The sequence below is a fragment of the Gavia stellata genome, chromosome 6, assembly GCF_030936135.1.
Source record: "Gavia stellata isolate bGavSte3 chromosome 6, bGavSte3.hap2, whole genome shotgun sequence".
Lineage (NCBI taxonomy): Eukaryota > Metazoa > Chordata > Aves > Gaviiformes > Gaviidae > Gavia > Gavia stellata.
This window is the reverse complement of record NC_082599.1, coordinates 25,262,233-25,284,154: the sequence shown is the minus strand read 5'-3', so window position 1 is coordinate 25,284,154 and position 21,922 is coordinate 25,262,233. Positions and strand designations below refer to the sequence as shown.

The window sequence follows — 21,922 nt, the reverse complement described above, 5'->3', positions numbered from 1 at the left end:
TAAGCGGGAAATAGTTGACAAGAAGGAATTGATGCAGTGGCCAAGCAGCTGTGCGACTACCCACTTCTTTACCAGCCTTTAAATGCCTTTGAAATTTTGGCTGTTGCACTGTGGGATTAATCACACCAATAAATAGTGCATAAAGCAAACAAAAAGAGGAAAATATTTTCTTAACTTGAAAACTTACTAAAGCTATTTTGATTAATGATATGAAGGAGCTTTCTTAAAGCCAGGTTCCATGTACAGCCTTCCTAATGCTTTAATCTCCTTGGTTATGAATGCTGCTTTAGAATTTCAAGGAGCAGTTACATCTAATAAAGCTTTAGCTCCTTTCAATGATACAAAGAGTTAAGAGGTAAGCTAACTATATTCCAGTCTTCCAGAAGTTTTCTTCTATATAGCTGTGTAGGTTCAAACATGGCTTATTTTTTGAAACAAGATTTTGAAACTGTTTACATTGCGTAGCTGGAAGGGCTTCCAGAAGATAGCTAGCTACTCTGAATGTTGTCATTTCAGAGCAGGTTTGTATTTGCCTTTAAGTACTATATATATTGTTTTCATGACAGAAATTATTACATTTACACTTGAAAGAAAAGGCTATTGCGGTCATGTTGTGCTCCACCAAAGCATGTTGTGAAACTCTAACAGACCCAATTTTACTACATATTTGTCCTATATATGTTCTCATCAGCCATGCCTTCCTTTAGAGAGAGGAGGTTCTCTGGAACTGGGGCTATTAACACTTTTACATGCTTAAGTGCTTCAGACATCATGATTCTGGGTACATTATTTTTCATATGTGGTAATGTACTGCACAGAAAAATAAAGTTTAAATTACAGTCCTGAGCTGTTGGGTGACACTTGAATTCAAGAAAGGAGCAACTGCAATGTAGTTACATCAGCCCTCTCCTGCTGTAGAGCAGACTGTTCCTTCAGGCAACATCTCATATGGAAGAGTTACTGATGTCGACCTGTGCACACAACCTTGAAGAGAGCTGTTGGTTTTGTGCATAAGTTCAGCAGGGTTTGATTTCTACATAGACCCAGTGTTGCAGAGTGAAGTGATTTTCTGCTGTGTGCCAGATGCAACATTTTAATTATACTTTGATCAGCAGCCTTTTGAAATTTCATGTATTTTCTTTAAAGAGAAGGAGTGAAGCTGTGGGGGAGCCCAAGTTATGCCAGTGCCTCAGATACCTGACATTTGCTGTGAACCTTCGAACAGCCTTTACAAAGTCGTAATTTCTGTGAGGCAGCCACCAGACCGATGACATTCGGAGCACTTGTTTTTAAGTACCACTGTGGTACCACTGGCACTGGGCCACAGGAACTCCCAGCCTTTTTCTTATGGCAAGAGCCATTTCCAGCCCTCAGTAGGTAAGGATACAGTAAAACAGCTTCCGTCCATTATATGCAATAGGAAAAGGGCTGGGACATCCCTTATGCACTAGTTCTCACATTATGAACTCCTCTTCCCTTGCACAGTGATGAGCTGCACTGAGACACCAGTGAAGTGGAGGACTACAGAGTTTTAGATCCAATGCTTTACTGCAGAAGTGGGTACAGGAATCCTGAAACATTTCTGACGCATCATCAATAACATTGCCATTTTTCATAACTGATTTTGTTGCATATCCCCACCTGTAGGAATTTGTGACATAAAGAGAAGCAGCTACATACGGAGTTATAATGACATTGAACCACAGTAGGTTAGAAAGAAGCATAGGATTTCAGTGTATTTGCAAAAATGCTTTGAGTTTAATGATGTTGGTTGCTGATGGTTTTACTTTGACAGACTTTGAATACACTCTAGTGCCTTTGAAGGTGAAAGACCGATGACCTTCCTTGAAAGTGAGTGTCTCTTTGGAGAGTTTAAAAAACATGTATGTAATGTATGAGGAGTTGTCTCAAAAATAATCTGCATTTCAGAATATGTCCCAATCCATTTTCCTTGGTGATCTAAAAGGTGATTTGAATGTACATGGTGAGAAATCTAAGCTTTAATTATGTAAGAGGATTGCTGTAATAATACTCATCCATGTAGAATTCAGTTTTGGGCAACCTGTCCTGAATGAGGCACAATAGATACCTAGAACAGGGGCCAGAAATCCAGCTTGCTGAGTGTGGAGTTGTGAGGACCAGGGGAGAAACAGAATTGCAAATTTTTGGAGAGAAGTTTGCCCTTAGGAGCAGACTTTGCACTAATAGAACATCTTCCATCAAAGGATCTCAAGGCCTTTTACAAATTTTAATTCTCTGGGCTTCCTGACACCTTTGTCAATTAAAACGGTGTTTTTAACCTCATTTTACTAGCAGGATCTAGAAGTTACTTTATACAGTGTACTGGGTCTGGCTTTGTTAACCCACAACATATAGACACATGGAAAATCCACAGCAGCTGGAACAAGAATCTCTCTCTCTTTAATTTTGGTTTTACACTTCAGTATCTGATGAGACATCACAACTGGTGTATTGTAAGAACATGTATGGAAAAAACAATTAGAAATCTAAGTAAGCTCCTTCATAAGCTTCTCTCTCAGAAGAAACGGAGCTCTTCCAAACATGAGCCTAGTTCCTTAGCAGAGAAAATAACTGGCCAGAAACAAAACACCAGAAGAGAAGAGTCTCTAACCCCTGGCACAGCTGGGCTACTGCTGGCTGGAAGACGTGGGATGTGAACTCCAGCGCGCAGCGCGGGCGCTGATGCCAGCCTCTGGAGGGGATGTTGTCAAGTACAAATAAAATGGCATGGAAGACCTTCCTGGAAACCAGGTTATGGGTGGTTTTAAAAAATAGTGTAAAATCAACCTCAAGTCAGGGAGTTTCCACAAAAAGGGAACTGGAATAGTGGATGCACATTGTACTTACAAATTCTGGGCTGTACATCAGCCCAGTCTTTGATGGGTGCATGTTCTGGTGGGCAGACGAGATTGCGGATGGAAACCTGGGTTTATAAAATGGGGAGAGTGTTCATGTTACTGATTTGAGAAAGATTTGCTATCCATTGTATTTTCCTCCCTCTGAGAGCCCTCTGCCTCTCCCCTTCCCCCACTAAACACACCTACCCACCCATACAAATGCAGTCTCTCCAGGTGAGACCCCAGCCCAGGGCTCGGCTGACGCTCAGTGTCTGCTGCGGAAAGAGGTGGGGCTGCCACAGCCACAGCTCCCTCCCGCCTTTCCCACTGACCTGAGTTCATGCTGCTGCTGCTGCTGCTGCTGCTGCTTTACCAGTGGCAGAGTCGTCCCTGTGCAGTGTAATCCCGGCATCCTCGGAGCATCCAGCAGCTGCCAGGCACTTGCAGCCTGTTCAAGAATTTCTTTCTTTTTCTCCAAGTGACTGACCACTGTTGTTTCAAGGCTACTGTTTTCCATCTCACCACAGAAACACTGTAAGTATAACTTCTACTGTGTCTCTTCAGTTATTGCCTTTGTGAAACTCATCTGTTTTGTACTGAATAGCAGGAGTTATTAGTTCAAAGTCTCTGTGAGGCTTGTTGTGGTCCCTGCTCCTGTTTGAGGTGTTTAAATGGACTCTTAGCATTTTAGGTTTTAGCTGGATTAAACCATGAAATCAAAACAACTCAAAATGTTGGTGGCTTCCTGGATGCTGTTTTCCTACTTTGTAGCTAATTTGCTAGTGTGTCCTTCCTCTAAATGCTGATATCTAGTGAAGCGGAAGTGAGAAGAGAAGCATTTCCATCCCTGATTGTTTGCTGGAGCCAGTTTTCTAACAACCCAAGGAAGAGAAACTTTAATGCATATTCATAAGCTCTCAGGATGCTGAGGCAGGTAATCCTGCTGCCTGCCGAAATGTAGCTAGCAATCCTTAGAAAGGATTTAGGTTGGGGGGTATCTGTCTGTCTCATTCCTTTGAGTCCTGAAGGTGAGGTAAAGGAATACATGAGTTTAGGGACCTCAGATGGCTGCAGCAGTGTAATGGCACATTCAAACTAAAGATCATCCCAGAGCCCTGAAGCCACAGCAAAAGGGCCTATTTCAAGCTGTCCTGTTTACTGGCCCGGCTTGGCATGACTGAACTCCATGGTGACACCTCAACTCTGTCTTCTTATAGACAGTTCACATATATGTTGTATTACCTGTGGATTATCCTCTCTTTAATTGCATCACTAGGAGATGCGGAGAGAACGTCCATGTGTTAACACTTTGAAGACATCATAGACTAACTTTTCATATTGCCGGTGCCCAAAGATATTCTGAGTGGGAAAGCACACTTGCAATTCTGGCCAAGTTCCCAGTAAAATTTGCACAGTTGCCCAAAACATTGCCTAGTATCTGCACAAAACCTCACATCATTTTGTAACTGTATTTTACATTCTGAATTGGCAAGGGGATTGGAAACCACGGGAATGAGCATGGCACCAACTATTTGACATAGAATTGATTTAGGACACCAAAATAAGGGGCACTATCTGAGAGTCTTGACTGTCATCTTTTTCTTTAGACTTCTTCCTGTGTTCACTTGTCTTTTTTCGGTTTGTTTCCCCCTTTATGTTTACTCTCCTTTTTCACTGCATTTTATCTTGATAGGAAGGACTGAGAAAAAAATTTATTGGGTGTTTTAGTACTGTTCTGTCTAAACCTGCTTCTAGCATATGGAACATGCATCACAGGAAAACTGCAGCTTTCCCAGAGGGAATCCATGTATAATAATGACTACATATTCTGTAGCGTTTGAAGTTCTCATTATGTCTCCCGTGTTATTACTCTTCCATCTCCAGTTCTCCAGTTTCTGTGTTTTGCATACATGCTAGAAATAACTGTGCCAAAAGTTTGCTTAATGTTCTAACATAAGCCAGAAAGGAATATGCCTTTTTCTGGTCTTGCAACAGCTACTGAAGGAGTACGTAACCTGCCTACGCTCATCCAATACAGTGTAACGGTCTGGTTTACTGTTCCTTCGTTACCGCCTTTCTGAGTTGGACTGTTCCATGAAAGACTGGCTATTTATAACTCTTACTTTTTTGCAATCATTTATAATAGAATATCACTAGGATTCTTTCAGCATCTGCTATTAATCTGATTTTACTGATGATCTAAGCACAGGACTTTAAGGGAAGAAGTCCTGAGCTCAAGGATGAGTTCTGACATAGGCTACAATCACTTCAAACTTTCTGCTTCAGGTTTTCATGTTCTAAACAGCATTAACAATTTCTAGGTGCAACCCTAGCTCCAGCATTAGGGTTCACTAACTGGCATTTATTCCATGGTTTGATAAGAGATACTGTTCTGTAAGAATTAAGTATTATGCAGAACCACAAAGCATAAATCTTCTCTTGAGGTATCCTTGAAAGTTATGTGAGAATGAACTACATAATGGCAGAATCACTGTGATTTTTATACACTTTCTTTCAGGTGTCTTCTTGGAGTATGGAATTTGTATGGAAAAGAAGGTGGTATCTTCAGCTGGGCTGTATATTGATACTGAATTTGGTTTATGCCAATCTAGACTATCCAAAAGAAACTCCTCCAAGCCTGGGTCAGATTGACCATCAGTGCTGGGAGGTGTCATCCCATGGGCTGGTGGAAATGAAGAAACTCAAGGTAGCAGATACGGTCATTGCTCTCTGGGACTTCATGATGTTCCTTAAGGAATCCCCTAAGCCCAAGCACAATGAACTCTTCAATGATTTAGCCCAGAACTTCTGGGATATGTATGTAGACTGTGTGCTCTCAAGATCCCATGGAATGGGCAGAAGACAATTAATGTCTCCCAAATATTCTTCCACATACTCGCATAGAACTTTAGAAGGTAACTACAGGGTATGGTGTTAGTCTGTTATGTACTAACATTAAACTGAACCACTGTTCCATCCTCATCTTTGATTGTCTAGACAACTCAATACAGTCATTTCCAGTCTTCTGTCTCTACTTGTCGAAAGTATTTGCATCTTTCAATGGTAGCTACTTTCACAATACGGGAGTCAAAAGTAGTTAGGGTACTACATTTCTATATCTAATGAAGTATAAAAAATGTCCTGTCTGCATGTGGGATTGTGTGGAAATGGATGCTGCATTCTCTGTTTACCACTGTGTGCATATAAATGACATTACAATACTAAAAGTTTCCTGGTATTTGGACTTCAGTCTCGACTTTGGGGAATCATCCCTCTGTGAGAAGGGAAGCTCAAATCCTTGACCGCTTGAACCCTGTTCTTCCCATTAAAACTATTGACACATAATGTGATCTCGTGGTCACTGTGAATCATCAAACAGTGACAAAGTCTGGCCATCGTGGTCTGGGATGAGTCTGAACTGAGATGATATAGGTGACTGGCTTTGTATCTTATTAACCAATCCTAGATCTGTGTGCTTCCTTCCCCCTCGGCAATAGACTTTTTTCTGATGTACCCAGTCAGATGTTTTAAGTTTCCCGACCGAACATGGAGATCATTTTATCTTAGCATTCCTAACCATACTACTTGGAAAATAACTACCTTTCTTTCATAATCTTGCAGGGTCCGCTTTCACCAACCCATTTTAGGCCAAAAGGGGAGAAAATGAAGATACCTCAGCAAGGCAACATCAAAATGAAGGAGCACAAAAGCACAGCATATACTGTAGATGCTTAGACAAATCCATTGGCATGGTTCAACCTTTTTTTTCCCCTCTGTATAGAGTACTTAATCACTGCTAAACTGATAAGTACATGAGCTCCCACATTGTCACTTTTGCTTTCCTGTCTTGCAATCTACCAGGGTTGCCTTTTTCCCACTGCATGTGTGAATGCTTTTGTGTTTTGCGTCAACACCTTTGTTCTCTCAGGTAAGCTTGTAAGTTTGAACTAGTGTTGTATTTTTGTAGAAGCTCATCTTTTCCAATAATTCACTTTTTTGAAAGTTAATTTTGATGGAAACCCAATATATTTTTATATGTTAAGCAATGGAGAAAATGTCAACGAACATATTTTATACTGTGCCTTGCACATACAGTCAACTTTACTTTTAAGAATTGCAAAGAAGTGTGACATCAAGCTAAAGGGAAGGATTATGCTCATTGTAATGTTCTGTGCAGTCAAAACTTTGTATTTTATCACTGCTTAGTTTAGGCTATGGATTAATTAAAATATTTTTCTATGCAGCAAGGTCTGAATAGTAGTATTTTTCTTGTCTATTAGCATGTTATTTGCCAAACCACTACTACATTACATTAAGAACAGTACTTTACACAAGACTGCTCTTTATTTACATATTCATACAGGTAAATAAAGTGATACAGTCCATCCCTGTCATAGCAGGCAACATCATAGTTGAGAAGAGACCCATGCATCAAGTGGTTTGAAAGAGAGAGACTGGCTTGACTACTGCTCCCATTGTAAGAAACCATCCAGCATGGGTAAGCTCATTCAGGGAGATTAGCTGTCCAGTTAATCCATTTTTCCTGAGCACAGAAAGCCTGAGAACAAATGGGAACACTCAGAGATGCTGACTATTCTCTGCTTTACTCCTTGGGCAGTGCAGCTTGTTGAGTCCCTGTTGTGTTCTAGCCTTTTAAGATATCCCAACTGTGTTTAATTATTGTAGGAAACATTACTTACACAGTAACAGCATATAAACCTTCATAAGTAACAAGAAATCCATCCCAGATAATGCCTAGCTCATACATGGTTCGTAAAACATCCAGCAATTCTCATAGATTTGTAAATGTTCATTTAGGTAAATACAATATTGAACTGCATCTTCTAAAGTATTTCTCCTACAGTATTCTGGAGAGGGTACACAAGTAATGAGGAACTTCTCTTACCCATGAATATCACTGTAAGTTCCTGATAGAAAAAATATTTTAAATACACGTTCTTTTTTGGGCAAATAGAGGGAGTCATGACACACACAGACCCAGCAGTTTCAGGAACTGATACATCATGATGAGCAGCTATTTGAGAGCCATCGTCTAATCTGTTCCAGCAATAACCAGTTTATAAAGCTGTGTATTGTATTACACTTGCAACAAATGAAGTGTTTTAACTGTCATAAACCAGATACATAAATTCCCCTTGTTCACACCTACAAATAATTTTATTCATCATCTACAGAAATGTAAAACTATAATAACATATTAAAGGTAATGTTTCCTATATTAGTGATCTTTTAATTGAATGCCAGAGCAAGGTATCCTATGCAGTTTTAAAAGCTCCATCTTTCCTCAGACTGTAAGTCTTCGTTTTAATTAGTTTTCTATAGGAGACAAAGGTGCTTAGCATCTACCATAATTGGCTCCAGAATGCTTGAACAATCTATTGCTACGGTCTCCCTGCAGTGTCTGCCAAAGGGGCAGGTGGTTGTGAACAACAGAACACAGCACCCTAAGCAGCAGCAGCAAAACAAATTCCAGGTGGACATACCCGTTTTGTCTATGACAGAGCCATGGAAAGCCAGCTGGCTACTCCTGAGGTCTCCAGAAGAGGGATTAATAGTGAGTGGGATGATCTTTTACTCCACCAGCACTCAGCACTCCCTCTCTTTCCATCCCTGGGTTACAGCAGGAACAGCAAGTCCAGTTTTCTTGGCTCTGCCCCCCTCGCCACCCCTCCCAGCCAGACCATGGTCATGGCTGGCTGCCAAAATCAAATGCTGTCTATGCTGCTGTGAAGCCTTGTGTTAGTGTTCATTTATGAAGTATAAATGTAAGCGTTTTGGGAAATTCTGTCCCCTTCCTTCTGCAGTCTTTATTACAATTAACAAGAGCATTTGCAGCTACTTGCCTGCAACATCAGAGTGTCTGTAGCAGAAACACAATTCAGTTGGGGGAGGAATGCTGTGGAGCTCACTTTGTGCCTGATTTAAAGTTTTTACATAAGCGTAAGTATAAACTGATTTCCAGTTAAAAGATCTTTTATAGCCATACCTTGGCTACACTGTACTGCTGTAGCTTTTGCTCAGAAATTGGAAGGACTTACATGAGTTCTGCAGGGATTTTTTGGAAAAAATGGGCCAGTGCCTTGCTGCTGGTAGTAATGACACCCACACATTCACATATATGCAAGCATATAAAGAAACTATATGTCACAGTCTTTGCTTTCCTAATCAAATATTTATTGTTTGGTTTTAATAGTGAAACGACAATGGAGCATACTTTTCATGGCCCCAGTGTGTAGATATATTTTCCACATTCTCTAAACCAGTAATAAAGCAGCATAGCTGCTGAAGAGTTGTCAGAGAAATATAAACATAAATAAATGAGCAAGATTTTACTTGACACAGAGGACTTCAGTTAGATAATCTCTATATACCTTAGCTTTCCTTTCTTGCAGGCAGGCAAGAAATACATATACAGGCTTTTCTAATAAAACAAACTTTGTGCAGATAATTTTGGGAAAAAATGTCTTAAGGAAACCAGATTATACTTAAAAATTATCAGTTAGCAAACGGCCAGCATAAAAATTAAATTAAATTAACATAGCTTGATTTAATTTCTCTAGCTTTAAGTACTAGGTGACTGTCTTACTCTACAATGTAATGTTTAACAGACCTGCCCATCAGAAAATGCTTCTAGTCTTTGGAAACTAAACACATGGAGATTTCTCTAAAGTTTTAGTACCATTTCATTGGCTGTTTTGTTTTATTTAATTATTTTCTTCGGGTTCTCCTTTTTATAGAATTTAAGTAGAAAATTTTTAAACAAAAATCTCTACCTTCATTTTTAATGCCAGCACTGCTATGTCTTGTTACAGAGACAAACAGATTTTTAAGAAATGCTTATACACACACACACCTCCCCCTACCCCTTCCCTATCCAGGAAGTAAAAAAGGGAGTTAGAAATTAAGTTCTACCTGCTTAGCTCAAATTTATTTCCATTTTTCAAGTTGGCATTTAACAAAGTGAAAGCTTGTACTCTTCTCAAAATATTGCTTCCAGGCAAAAGTGACAGACTACGTGCCAGAGCTTGTATGTCACAGAACCCCTTGCAATGTCACAGCAATTTATGCCATAGCACTGGATAGCAACTGGTTTTAAAATGAAGTTACAGCCTCAGGGAATCTTGCTCTATTGTAATATAGCAAATTCTGGGTTTCCCCAAGCTAGGAAAGGAGACAATAGCTTTAGAAGGTGAGTCATCTCCAAAAAGGTCTGCTGCTCACAAGTTTGTGTTGGTATTCTAGAGGTACTAGGGTGGAAGAGGATCAGTTCTTATTGGAGACAATATGGGCAATAACCCAAGAAATAATTAGAATAGTAAGATCAGTTCAAGAGCTGTGAGAAACCCATGCGAAGGAGGACATTTCAGCATGTCTCTCCAACAGGCTCGGAGAAAATGTTGCCACAGACAAGCTTCTTAGTGAGTCTTTAGATGAAAACTGAGAGAACAGAAGTCAGAAGTCCTAATGCTAAAGGCGGCAATTCAAGAAACAAAATGGACTTGCACAAAAACCATGTGGGTACGGTATCCAGGAGAATGAAGAACTGAATGTGTTTATGTTCATCACCCTGCTCAAAGAAAGAGATACTTGAACTGCAATGTGTGGAATGTGTCAACAAGAGATGGAAATCTAAATAGCGGATCCACTGATAGTGGATCAGCGTAACCCAACACTAGCACACAAAATTACTAGACTCAACATACCTTTGTACCATACTGTATGGGGCACTTTATTAATAAATCATCCCCATGTTTATATTAGTTAAGACAAAATATAATTTTGCTCTCAAGATGTTCTATGCAATTCATCAAAGCATTACAAACAGATTTTATCTTGTATCTAAAAATATACATACAGTTAATAAAAATATTAAAAGCACTGTTCAGACCACTCTCTATTCTACAGGTACCGAATCTTTCTTGACTGAGTCCAGCGTTTTAACTCTTTTTATCTTTTTTAAGGCTCCTTCACAAACAGAGGGCTTTCTAAGAGCAAGGTCTGTAACAGCCAGTGGCCCTCCAATTAATTGAGGAGGTGTACTTTCGACAGTTACTAAGCGACCAGATCCAATCTGAAAAACAAAGTAAATGCATTGTTTGACATTCATGTTAGCATTTAAAATGAGATGAGAGTTAAATCATGAACTGTCTTTCAAAAATATTATTCAGCTGGTGGAGATGCATGCTGAGGTTTCCGAGGTCCACTCAAACTATCCTTTATACTAAGTTCACAAACTGTTCCCATCAATAAAAAGGAAATGACAGAGTGTTTTTTCAGCAGGTACCTTTATGTACTGTGCTTTTCTGCCTTCATGTCTGATCTTACAAATAGAGGAAAAGAAAATCTCGCCTTTATTACAATAGAAGTTTGTTGTGCAATGTTATTTGGATTGGTATATAATATCAGCCACAGCTTTTGTCCTCAGAATTTCACTATGCATTAATACTTCAAAGGGAAAAAAGGGAATAGACCCTGTTTCTCTCAGAATCCAATTGCCTATAACTACTGCTCCAGGAAAACTCCAAGGCTGAAAGAGAGATAAACTTTCTGGTCTCATTACTATTACACTGAATAGGTTCAGGTCTTTGAATAAAAATCCCTGAGTGACACCTCTATCTTCTAACCATGACCTACTAAAACAAACAATGCAACTCTTTTGAGTGCATGTGGTTCACATGTTTGATTACTTGACCTTGACTGGTTTGCAACGACCATCTTGGCTTAATTTTCATCTCTTCCTACTAAGGATGTTTGGCAGAGAGGAGGGAAGAAGATTGTTCCATGAAAAAAATTGCCAACCATATCTGTCATTTGCAATGCTTCTAAGCAATGTACCCAAGGAATTTTATCTGATATTGCTGATGTGTTTGTCTTCTTAATACACTTATTCTGCAAAATGGACTAACCTTTTCCTTTTGTCTACATTTGTTGAAATATTGATTATAGAACCATGCAGATATTTTGTTAAATCCTCTCTCTCCAAAGAAATAAATAATCTTGGTTTGAGGTCCAAGTCTTTAAAATAAAATCTAACAATGTATTTCTACTAATAATTTCCAGAATACTCATGTTTCTATCTAAATGTTTCAGATACTTTCTGCGAAATATTCCTGGTTAACAGTCTCACTGATGTATGCACGTGACTAAATTGTAAATCGTTTTTCCAGCCCACTTTGTCTTGCATTCACAGATGTGTCCCTCCGTATCTTTCATAAGTTTAGGCAAAGATAATTTGATAAAAATCCTAGTCCAGCACTCTGAGACCATCCCCTTGCCTCCTATTAAGCTCCTCCTTTCTTCATCACATCAAACATAAACTGCCTCTTTTCTTTTTCAGGATGCAGCCACCTTAGTTGTCATTACTCATTCATGCCAGAGAGCCCATGATAATACAATCTCTTGCCGTTGTGCAAGTTTGAAAACAGCACCTCATGTTTTTTCTTCCTTGTTTCTCCTTATGTGTAAGAGTAACTTATAAGCAACCAAGAAGCTATCCCTCCCCCTAAAATCCCCCTTAGCTGTGATGCTTACACAGAAATCGTCCAGCTAGCTCAAAAGCAGTTACTGACTGGAATGGAGATTCTCCCCTGTCTTACCGCAGCTTGTCAAAACTCAACATCTAAATATGCTATTATGCCCGAATAAGATCTTTACAATGGCTTTTATTTTCTCACACTTCAATTAACTGATAGAAATGAGAAAAAAAATCTTTTCTGCAGATGCAATGAGTGGCTTATTTGCAGACAGTCCGGAACACGTTTACTGACAAAGGACATGTCTACCGACTTATTAGGGATCGCAGATTTACCCAACAATAAATGAAGGAGGTCTTGCCCTCGGCAAGGTTTTCATGAAAAGCTGTCCCACACGTGGCTTATTTGCAGACAGTCAGGAACACGTTTACTGACAAAGGACATGTCTACCGACATATTAGGGATCGCACAGATTTACCCAACAATAAATGAAGGAGGTCTTGACCTTGGCGAGGTTTTCATGAAAAGCTGTCCCACAAGAGGTACATGTCAAGTAGCATACGGATCATCTTGCCTACACTTTCTATGAGTAATTTGCAGATTTGAATCTCATTCTGGCCAACTACCAATGATATGTCAGAAGGGGAGCTTGTCAACATTATTAAAGAAACAGTAAGCAGCAGCACATATATAGCGAGAATAAACCCCAAACCACTTACACATTAATGAAAATAAAACAGTATTATTGGAGATTACTTACTGTTGTACCAAGGCCTTTAATATTGGTAGAATGGACTGCTCCGTTTTGAGTCTTCAATTTAAATCTGGAAGTCTCTATTGATTTTTCCTGAAACCTTTTTGCTTTCTAAAGATAGTCAGAAAAAAGGCAAAATTGTTTTAATCAGAATGAATCATATCATTTGCACTTGTTAGAAAATATACAAACAAAATGACAAAATAAATGCAGTGATAATTCTATTGGCCTTTAATTGTAAGTACCCTCCCTCTGGTTTGTGACTGTCTTTTGTACTGGGGACCTGAAGACAGAATAAATGGACATAGCTTCACAGGGGCGAGAAGGGAATAATCACTACGACCTGCAGGCTGTATTCTTTCTAATGTAGCCATATATGCTGTTAGCCTTCATCACCACAAGAGCACACTGCTGCCTCACGTTCAGCTTGTCACCCCATACATAGTACACATCTACATAGCCAGTCAGTCCCCAGGCTGTTCTGACGCATGACAACTTTAATACACCCCAGAAGCATGACTTCACATTTTCTTTTCCTGAACTGCATGAGCTTTTGGTCAGCCCATCCCTCCAGCTTGTCAAGGTCCTTCTGAATAGCAACACTACCTCCCAGCTTATGGATTGCTTTCTGCAGCTCATTGTCATGCATGAACGTGGTAAGGTTGCATACTGATCCAATATCCAAGTAATTAATGAAAATGATAAACAGTATCAACCCTATAATTAAGTCTGAGGAATATCACTCAAAACTGACTGCTAGTTAAACTTTAATCACTGACCACTCTCCTTTGAGCCTATCAGTACAGCCAGTTTTTAATCCAACTTGTAGTCCAGCTGTAGTGGACAACACCTGTATGTAGTTCAGTGCATATCTCCACAATTTGGCTACAACGATGCTACACAAGACGGTGCTGAAAACCTTGCTAAAGCCACAGGAAATAACATTCATCTTCCTCCTTCTCCAGAGCTAGAAATTTTATCACAAAAGGCAACCATGTTGGCAAGGCATGATTTCTCCTTGGTAAATCCATGACAGCCATTTCCAATCACCTTCTTGTCTCATGTGCATAAAACAGCTTTCCAGGGACTCAGTTGAAACTAACCAGCCTGTAGTTCTCAAAATTCTTTTTCTGGCCCTTTTTAATTTCTAATTCTAGCATAGATCTTTACCACAGGCCAGTGAGGTGCTTGCATGTGAAGAAAATTGTTCTCTTTTGCCTCTCCTTTGGGAAATGAAGAAAAATTAAATTCAGCTGCCAAAGCATTTCTTTTAAGTCTGATTTCATTCATTCTGCAACTTAGTCTGGTCGCTTAACCAGGACTCTAATATTTTTTATGTTCTTTTGGAAAAGCGCAAATATTGCTAAAAGAAACTCCTTTCATCATAAAATATTTCCCATCTTGAAAGATGTCTGCTGTATTAAAAACAGGGAATGAAGTATTAGAAAAAATAAAGAATGACTAGACTTTTAGTTTCAACAGTTTCAGGACAAATATACATATATATACACACACACACGCGCGGACACACGCCCCTAATTGCAAGTGCATAAACAATGTTGATCCTGAATTTGTGAGTGTAACTGTAATCAGAAGAGCAAATCATAGAATCATAGCATCATAGAAGAGCAGAAGAATCAAAGATTGTGTAGATACATCTTATGGTTCATTCTTCTATATCTGTGTGAATATAACATTTACTATAACTTCTACTTGAATATCCTCGTAATTCATTAAGAAATGTGTTTGGAACTTCCCAATTATTATAACTACACCGTGAATGTAAATTTTGCTCCATCACTCAGATTTCTTACCTTCAATGCCTCATAGTTGGATGTCCGAGTCAAGAAATTTTCCCAAGATTTATTTACCTTTTCTCTCTGCTTATGGATAGTTTGGATCTGTAATATAAATGAGATTTACAAGATGCAACACAATCCTATTGTCATGAGTTTTCCTGAATTCTTTGCTTGTGCTGTTTGGATAGAGTGTTCACCTATGCCCCTTTGGTTACCTTAGCTCATCCCTCTCACTTGAGATTGGATAATAATGTTGTAGTAATGTACTTGTCCTTTAAAGACTTCACTTACGCACTGCCTTTAAAAAAAAAAGGCTTACCTTCTCTCCTACAAACAAATTTTCCCCTCTTCCAACATGGATGTTGGAAGACCCCCAAGTCTTTCAGGAATACTTTCTGTATATTCTCACTCTCAAATGCTGAATAACAGAGATGGAATCAGTTCTGGTGACGAAAGTGCAGGCATCATAATGCATGACAATCCCTCAAAAACAGTAGCATGAGATTTTAGACAACTGGACCAACTGATCTTCTCAGAAAGCAGGGGAGGAGGAGACAGCAGATGAGCAAAACTGCCAAATGCTTGTCTTATAATCAAAGCTGGAAAATGTCTATACTTGCTCACTCTCAGCATGCTGGGAAGCACAAAGGCCTACTTTGTGAAGTAATAGGGCTCTGTGAATATTCAGACAAAGGAGCTTATAACAGAGGGTTATGTTTCATTTTAAGAAGCCGATTTAGTTGTAATAGGTACTTCAAATTGTTATTTTCTATAGATGAACACAGGTGCAACTCATAGTAACACAATGATCATTTCTCATTACACCATTGCTGATGCATCACTGATGATACTTCATTTTTTCATGTTACTCTAAATATTGGCAAAATTATAGAAATTGGGAGAACTGAGGTTAACCTAATTTAATTTGAAGTTAAAATTTTACTGCTGAGACAGATTAAAATATCTTCAAGCAGTGTACACATACAGAATTCTCAACATAAGAAAATCTTCATATAATTTGACAAAAAAAGCTTTACATGGGCTTTACTTTTTTAAATACTCCTTGTTTCACCTTTGTATATGTTTTTTCCTCCTCTTGGATTTCTTGGTGATGTTGACCTTCAAGCACTTCAGTCTGCAGAGCAGCAACCATTCTTCCAGTATCTTCTGATATCTCTGAAATAACTTTCAAGGCTTCCTCATCTGATGCAATAGGCCTGAACTCTTCTTTTAGTTCTGCACACAGTTCACTCCAAACTTCTCCAACCTGTGTGTGAAACACACACCACACTATTTGATATTTATCAGTTCCAATTATTCAAAATATAGTAGAGCAACAATCTCTTATTGTTGTTTTACTTCCCAGAATTTTTATGCAAGGTTAGACTTCAGTAATGCTATGCCATATTCATTCATGATAATCCTCCCTAAGCCTTCCCAAGCCCAAGCTTGACTCCACAGGGCAGTAACAGGAACGCTGATAACTACAGAAACTCAGAAGAAATACAGATAGCTACAAGATACCAAATTACAAGAGGGAAGTGTTGTGTCCTACTGGCTGCTTCTTAAAATTTCAGATTGCGCACATTGTCATAGCAAATTGAAACATGAGACATAAACGGAAGCTGGAATTATCAACTAAAGATCAAGTCTTGCTAGTTCCTGAACACTTCAATCTCTCACAGACTTTGTTCCTAAGCAGAAAATTGGCATAAACTGAAGCATCTTTTGAGCAGGATGGCTCCCACAAAGCTTGTTATCCTGTTATTCTTTCCTATCGGAACATCATTCTTAACTTTAGACAATATGGGTGGATACTGCATGTGGGGACAAAGATGGGAAAGCAGACAAAAACCTTTGTCAGATTGTGTATTTAATGTCATTTTTAAGAGCAAACCGCTCCCCGCTAAACTGACCTTATTGCACAAAGAGGCAGTCCTACTCTCCAGCCCTTCCCCAATTTCTTACTCCCATCCTGGCACATTCCTGTTTCTTGAGCTGGCAAACAGTTAAAACTATTTTTTTCCGAGTTACTTTTAACTAGCATTGGTTCCTAGTCTTATTTTCTATGCAGTTACAAGCATTTGTAGCAGTATAACGGAAGAGTCTGGGGAGTGCTGCAGTGATAGAGGTGGGATTGTTTCTTTTGATGGTAAATACTGGCTTACACTCTCTGTGAAACTATAGGTGACTTGTAACATAGGTGACAGCTTTTGAAGGGTTATTTGTTTGTTGTATCCTGAGATATACTTGCTATTTTTGCAAACAGATACAGTAGTAATATTTTCTTCCACAATACTCACTTTAAAGTCTATATAACATCGTATGATAGGAAGTGTGACAAAATCCTTAGCAGACAAGCCAGGTAAATTTTCAAAACCTGAAAGAGTATTAATCTCATCACTATTAACAGCATGATGACTTTATCTTAAAATGTAACATTCTAAAAAAAGACACCATTTTATTTGTTATATAATCACATGCAAAATCTCCATTACACATACACCAGTCAGTCACTCTTCTAATCCTGAGCAGGCTTTTGGTGATAAAAAATCTGTTTTCTCTGTAATAAATTCACTCTATACTAACTCTTTACTCATGAGTGGCTCCAGTGACCTTCCAATCACTTGGAAAGCCAGGATAGTACTGCATTTGCTACGCTTTTGTGGTAAGGGTTTGATCTTCTGTTAAAGCAGACAAACAGTTGAGTCTACAGGTCACAGTTCCTAAAGAAGCAATTCAGCAAAAATAGTTTGCTTTAGCTGTGAAGTAGCCAACAGGAGAATCGTATTACAGGGTGACCAGTACTTTGTTTCAAAGCTGTGTAATGAGGGTCTCCTCCATCTCATAGACTTGAGCCTTGAGCATAATGCCTTGAGCATCATGACTCCATCTTTTAAAAAATATGTTTACAATGTATGTAAAAGAATAAGGTAGAGAAGTATGGTTGTTGAGACTATGCCTCAGTTTTTGCATGCTGAATGTTAACTATACAGGTAGGGTTTTTTTTTAAAAATCAAGTATATAGTCTATCAAATCTCATTCTAGACTTCATCATACCATCTGTGGGGTAACTGGGAATATAGCATCTATCTATTAGAGTACAATTACATCATTTTTTGAAGTTAAAATCCACAATACATAAAGACCAATTAACACTGGTTTTCTAGATCACCATGTTACAGGCTGTTATGGAGCATGACTACAGTAAGATGAAGATGCTGAGAAAAGACTATAAAAATATTTCCATTTTTTTATTATCCACTTTCACGTCATTTCAGTACTTCACAGGAGACATTACAACTAACTAAGAGGTATGTGTGAATATAGGAGAAAGCTGGAACAAAATCTCATGCCTTTTTGCTTTAATAAAGCATTTACCTGTGATCCAAAATTTAACATAATTAACACTAATAAAAATTAGTAAGAAGCTGGATTAAAACAGAGGAAGAACTATAGTTTATTAGAGAAACTAAGGATGTTTTCAAACTAGTTGGTTCTCTAGGTTACCCAGGGAACTGGTTGAAGCAATCTCATAACAATTACTGATCATCTTTGAACCTGTGGAGGATGGATGTGAAAAACCAAACATAATGCCTGTTTTTAAAAGGGGAAAAGGACAAGCCAGAGAATATTGGTTCAGTTCAGTTCCTGAAAAAAGACTGAAAGAAATAATTAAACAACTAATGTTTATGCAGCTAAATGGTAACAGTGAAAACATTTATATCCAACATGAATTAGTAAAAACTAGCTTTTGTCTACGGCCAGATAAGAAATCTTATGGATGTGGAAGAGTTTATCACGTACCTTGACTTCAGTTTAGGTTTTTAGACAAGGGTGTAATGAGTATTCATATTCAGTGTGCAAACAACATAGAATTAGGAGGGACTGCAGCATTTTGAAGGAAAAGATTAGAATGCAAATTGATCTTGCCAATCTGAAAAATTATCTAAACCCACAGAATTTAATTCAGTAAGATCAAATAAAAAATTATAAATGTAGGAAGTCATCTGTACAAATCCAGGATGGTAGATGACTGTACAAGATCCTAACTCAAATGAGCAAACAATATCATGCCACTATGAATATAGCAATTGTTATATTAATGTCAGAATATTTATTTACAAGATGAGTAGAGTAATGTAGCTCTATTTGGCTGTGAGGCTTCTGCTGGAGTACTGTGTTCAGTTTTGGGACACTACAGATCAAGAATAATGTGAACCAATTGGAAAGACTCAAGCAAAAAGCAATGAGAATAATTAGAGGTTATGCTAGAAAATTATATCTGTGAGTAACATCTGCAGAAAGTAGTATTTCTTAACCTAGGGAAATAGAATTACATGTAAAAATGTTAAAATATGTGAAAGAGATATTGTGTGTGGGAAAACAAATTACAGAAAATTTCAAGAAAATCTTAGGTGTAATTCTAGAAAAACTCTTCCTAATGGTAGGGGCAGCAAGGTACTGGGGAAAGTCTTGAAACCCCATACACAAGGACTTTCTATCTATTAATCTATTAATAACATCTATTAATAACAGAGTGTTGATGATGCATCTCAAAGTTTCCTTTAACCTTTTTTTTTATAGTAACTTTATTGATTGCCAGTGAACAAGTTCAGTTGACAAATAATGACAAATAATGACACTGACAAGACAATTCACTTGTCTTACCTAGCTTGCACAATAATAAATAAAGTTTTGCCCGTATGTTTTCTGAAATTTCCAGGATGGCAAAGCTGGGACAGTTGGCAGGCATGGGGATGACCTCTTGCTGTTTCTGGAAGCTGCTGGCTATAGGTCTCTTCATGTCTAGTAATTTCAAAACACAAAACCAGAGTACAAGAATGAAGAGGTAGTATGTTCCCAAAGCTATTAAACTTAGAGGAAATTCTATCTGTGTAATGAAGTATGAGGATCTTTAGCAGGCAGCTATGGACATAGTATTTTCTGTGATGCCTCTTCCAACAGAAGACAGTTCCATCTTACTTTGTGGACACTATGCAAATCATTTTGATAGTTTGGCCAGGAATTTCAACATAATTTGGGCCAGGAAATATTAATTACCATGACTAAAGATTTGCAAGAACACAGCACTCTCCTTACTTCTTTTTACAACATATAACAAAACACAGTGCCTTTTGTGGAAGAAATTAAGTAGTTCAAATGTCCAGCATTAGAAAAGCTGTTCAGGATACTAGTCATGGTTCTGTTCATTACCTGGTTCACTCCCAGCTAATGTAGAAAATGCCATCTAGTGGCCAGAATCTAGCGAAATAGATGATAAAAGGTATTTTGGGTTTGGTAAGAACTACAGCATAAAGCTATAAATACTGTAATTTACTTACATCAGGATTCAGACTGCAAAAGCAAATACTGTCTTTGTTTTACTTTATTCAGTGGAACTTCTCACAGTTTCACATGCACCATAAAACTTACCAACAATCTTTCCACATCGATCACGTTTGACTCCTAGCTCCAACTCCTCCTGTCTCCATAACTGTATTAGAAGGTTAGCTGCTGTTTGATCTTTCTCCCCTCGCCACGTACTGATGTGTGAGGTAGTTTTAGGGTTGTCACAAAATTCGACCAAGATTCCAAGAATTATATTGCACAGGTTCTTTTGCTTTAACTTGGTGAAGGGAAAAGGAAAAAATGTTTTAAACTGTTCAAAACACAGGACGTCTACCTTCAAAAAATAAAGAAATTGTGTAATATGGCATCAAGTAACTGCAAGCTTTTCATCATAACTATTTGCACTAAACTGGTGTATAAACTTGTAAATATTTCAAGTTTCTGGAATCCTGCCATGCAAAGTTCCATAAACCAAGGAACATGAGGGGAATGAGTGTAGGATCATATAAGATGAGCATACCTGTGTGTAGAATTACATAATAAATTTTGTATGCATGCCTCCAGGCTCACGTGCTGGAGAATGTACTACTACCAAGATTTATTTTTGTAAGAAACGGACTCTGAAGGCAGTGGCTAAGCAGTACCACACAGCGCCTGTTCTATTTTGTGGCCAGAACTTTTAGCAGCAGCTGAGAGCCGGGAAGGCTCTGCAGCCTTGCACTGCAAGGGCATTGGAGGCTGGGAGTATGACTGGTGACAGTGAGGAGGGAATGAAACAAGGAAGGTGCAAGCTTATTTTGTGAGAGGTGAAATGCCTATGCCACCCCTATGTCCAAGTCCATAGAAGTAGGTATACATACAAAATACATGTACAAAGTAACTTTAAACATCAAAACTTTTAAAGCCTTAAAGTGTATACTAACTCTGCTCTTACTAACTTCAATATGAAGTAAGAACTAAGATACTTTTCTAAACAGAGATGTCATCCAAAGTAAGAGCATAGTTTGAGTTTTCTTTTTAAAAAGAGTGTATTTTTGGTAAATTTAAAACTCCCTCTGTCAAATACTTATTTTTAAAAAAGATATATGGAAAATCCATCCAATCATTTCTGAGCAGGTATCCTGGTGTGTGATTACCTTCTTATCTCAGGGAATTACACACACTGATCTTTTTGTTAGTACTATAATAGTCTTAGGAGATACTGTAACAAAACTAATGCAATTTTCCATGTTGTTTTACTACTTTTTCTTTCTGTAACAACAATAATAAAAATACCTACTGCCAACAAATCCAGAAGAAGAAAAATGCCCTGTTTTTCAAGAAAATAATCCTCTGCAATGTAACATCCAATGACACAGGACCTTAAACAGAAATAATTTCACTGTGTAGAAACATTTTTATGCTTTTGAACTTTCTACAAGCATCTTAATTTATTTTACTGAATTGCATAAATATGTTTGGTATGCAATACACTTCATACCTTCAGGGAGTAGAGAAGAGGCTAAAATTTAGCTAGATCATGTCCCTGACCTGACTTATTGCAGGGCTGTGTGACTATTTCTGCCAGCAGAATCAAGGGGAGAGACAAGACTTTTTTTGGCAACAGTTGTTTGCTGCTTCCAGCTGAAAATTACCATAAAACCAGCATTCATGTTGCTATTGCTT

The 21,922-nt window shown here is 38.2% G+C and overlaps 2 protein-coding genes across 2 annotated transcripts in view; one reads left to right on the top strand and one right to left on the bottom strand.

Moving 5' to 3' along the window:
- The first annotated feature begins 5,391 nt into the window (after positions 1-5,391).
- FAM237B (family with sequence similarity 237 member B) lies at positions 5,392-6,505 on the top strand. Its single transcript, XM_059818264.1, has 2 exons — positions 5,392-5,773; positions 6,480-6,505. The coding sequence occupies exons 1-2, from the start codon at positions 5,392-5,394 to the stop codon at positions 6,503-6,505; spliced, it is 408 nt and encodes a 135-aa protein (XP_059674247.1).
- Positions 6,506-10,773: 4,268 nt separating this feature from the next.
- The window catches only part of CFAP69 (cilia and flagella associated protein 69), a 28,210-nt gene continuing 17,061 nt past the window's right edge, over positions 10,774-21,922 (bottom strand). Inside the window, exons 16-23 of the mRNA XM_059818815.1 lie at positions 21,537-21,618; positions 20,342-20,534; positions 19,577-19,714; positions 17,209-17,285; positions 15,978-16,172; positions 14,921-15,007; positions 13,113-13,217; positions 10,774-10,950 (exon numbers count right to left, since the gene is read on the bottom strand). Coding sequence (XP_059674798.1) covers positions 10,774-10,950; positions 13,113-13,217; positions 14,921-15,007; positions 15,978-16,172; positions 17,209-17,285; positions 19,577-19,714; positions 20,342-20,534; positions 21,537-21,618 — 1,054 coding nt within the window. The remainder of the gene's footprint in view (positions 10,951-13,112; positions 13,218-14,920; positions 15,008-15,977; positions 16,173-17,208; positions 17,286-19,576; positions 19,715-20,341; positions 20,535-21,536; positions 21,619-21,922) is intronic.

Excerpts from the sequence above, each read along its gene's own strand:
- FAM237B (XM_059818264.1), top strand. The coding sequence starts at position 5,392 with ATGGAATTTGTATGGAAAAGAAGGTGGTATCTTCAGCTGGGCTGTATA. Across the intron at positions 5,774-6,479 it reads CTCGCATAGAACTTTAGAAG|GGTCCGCTTTCACCAACCCA; the intron begins GTAACTACAGGG and ends ATAATCTTGCAG.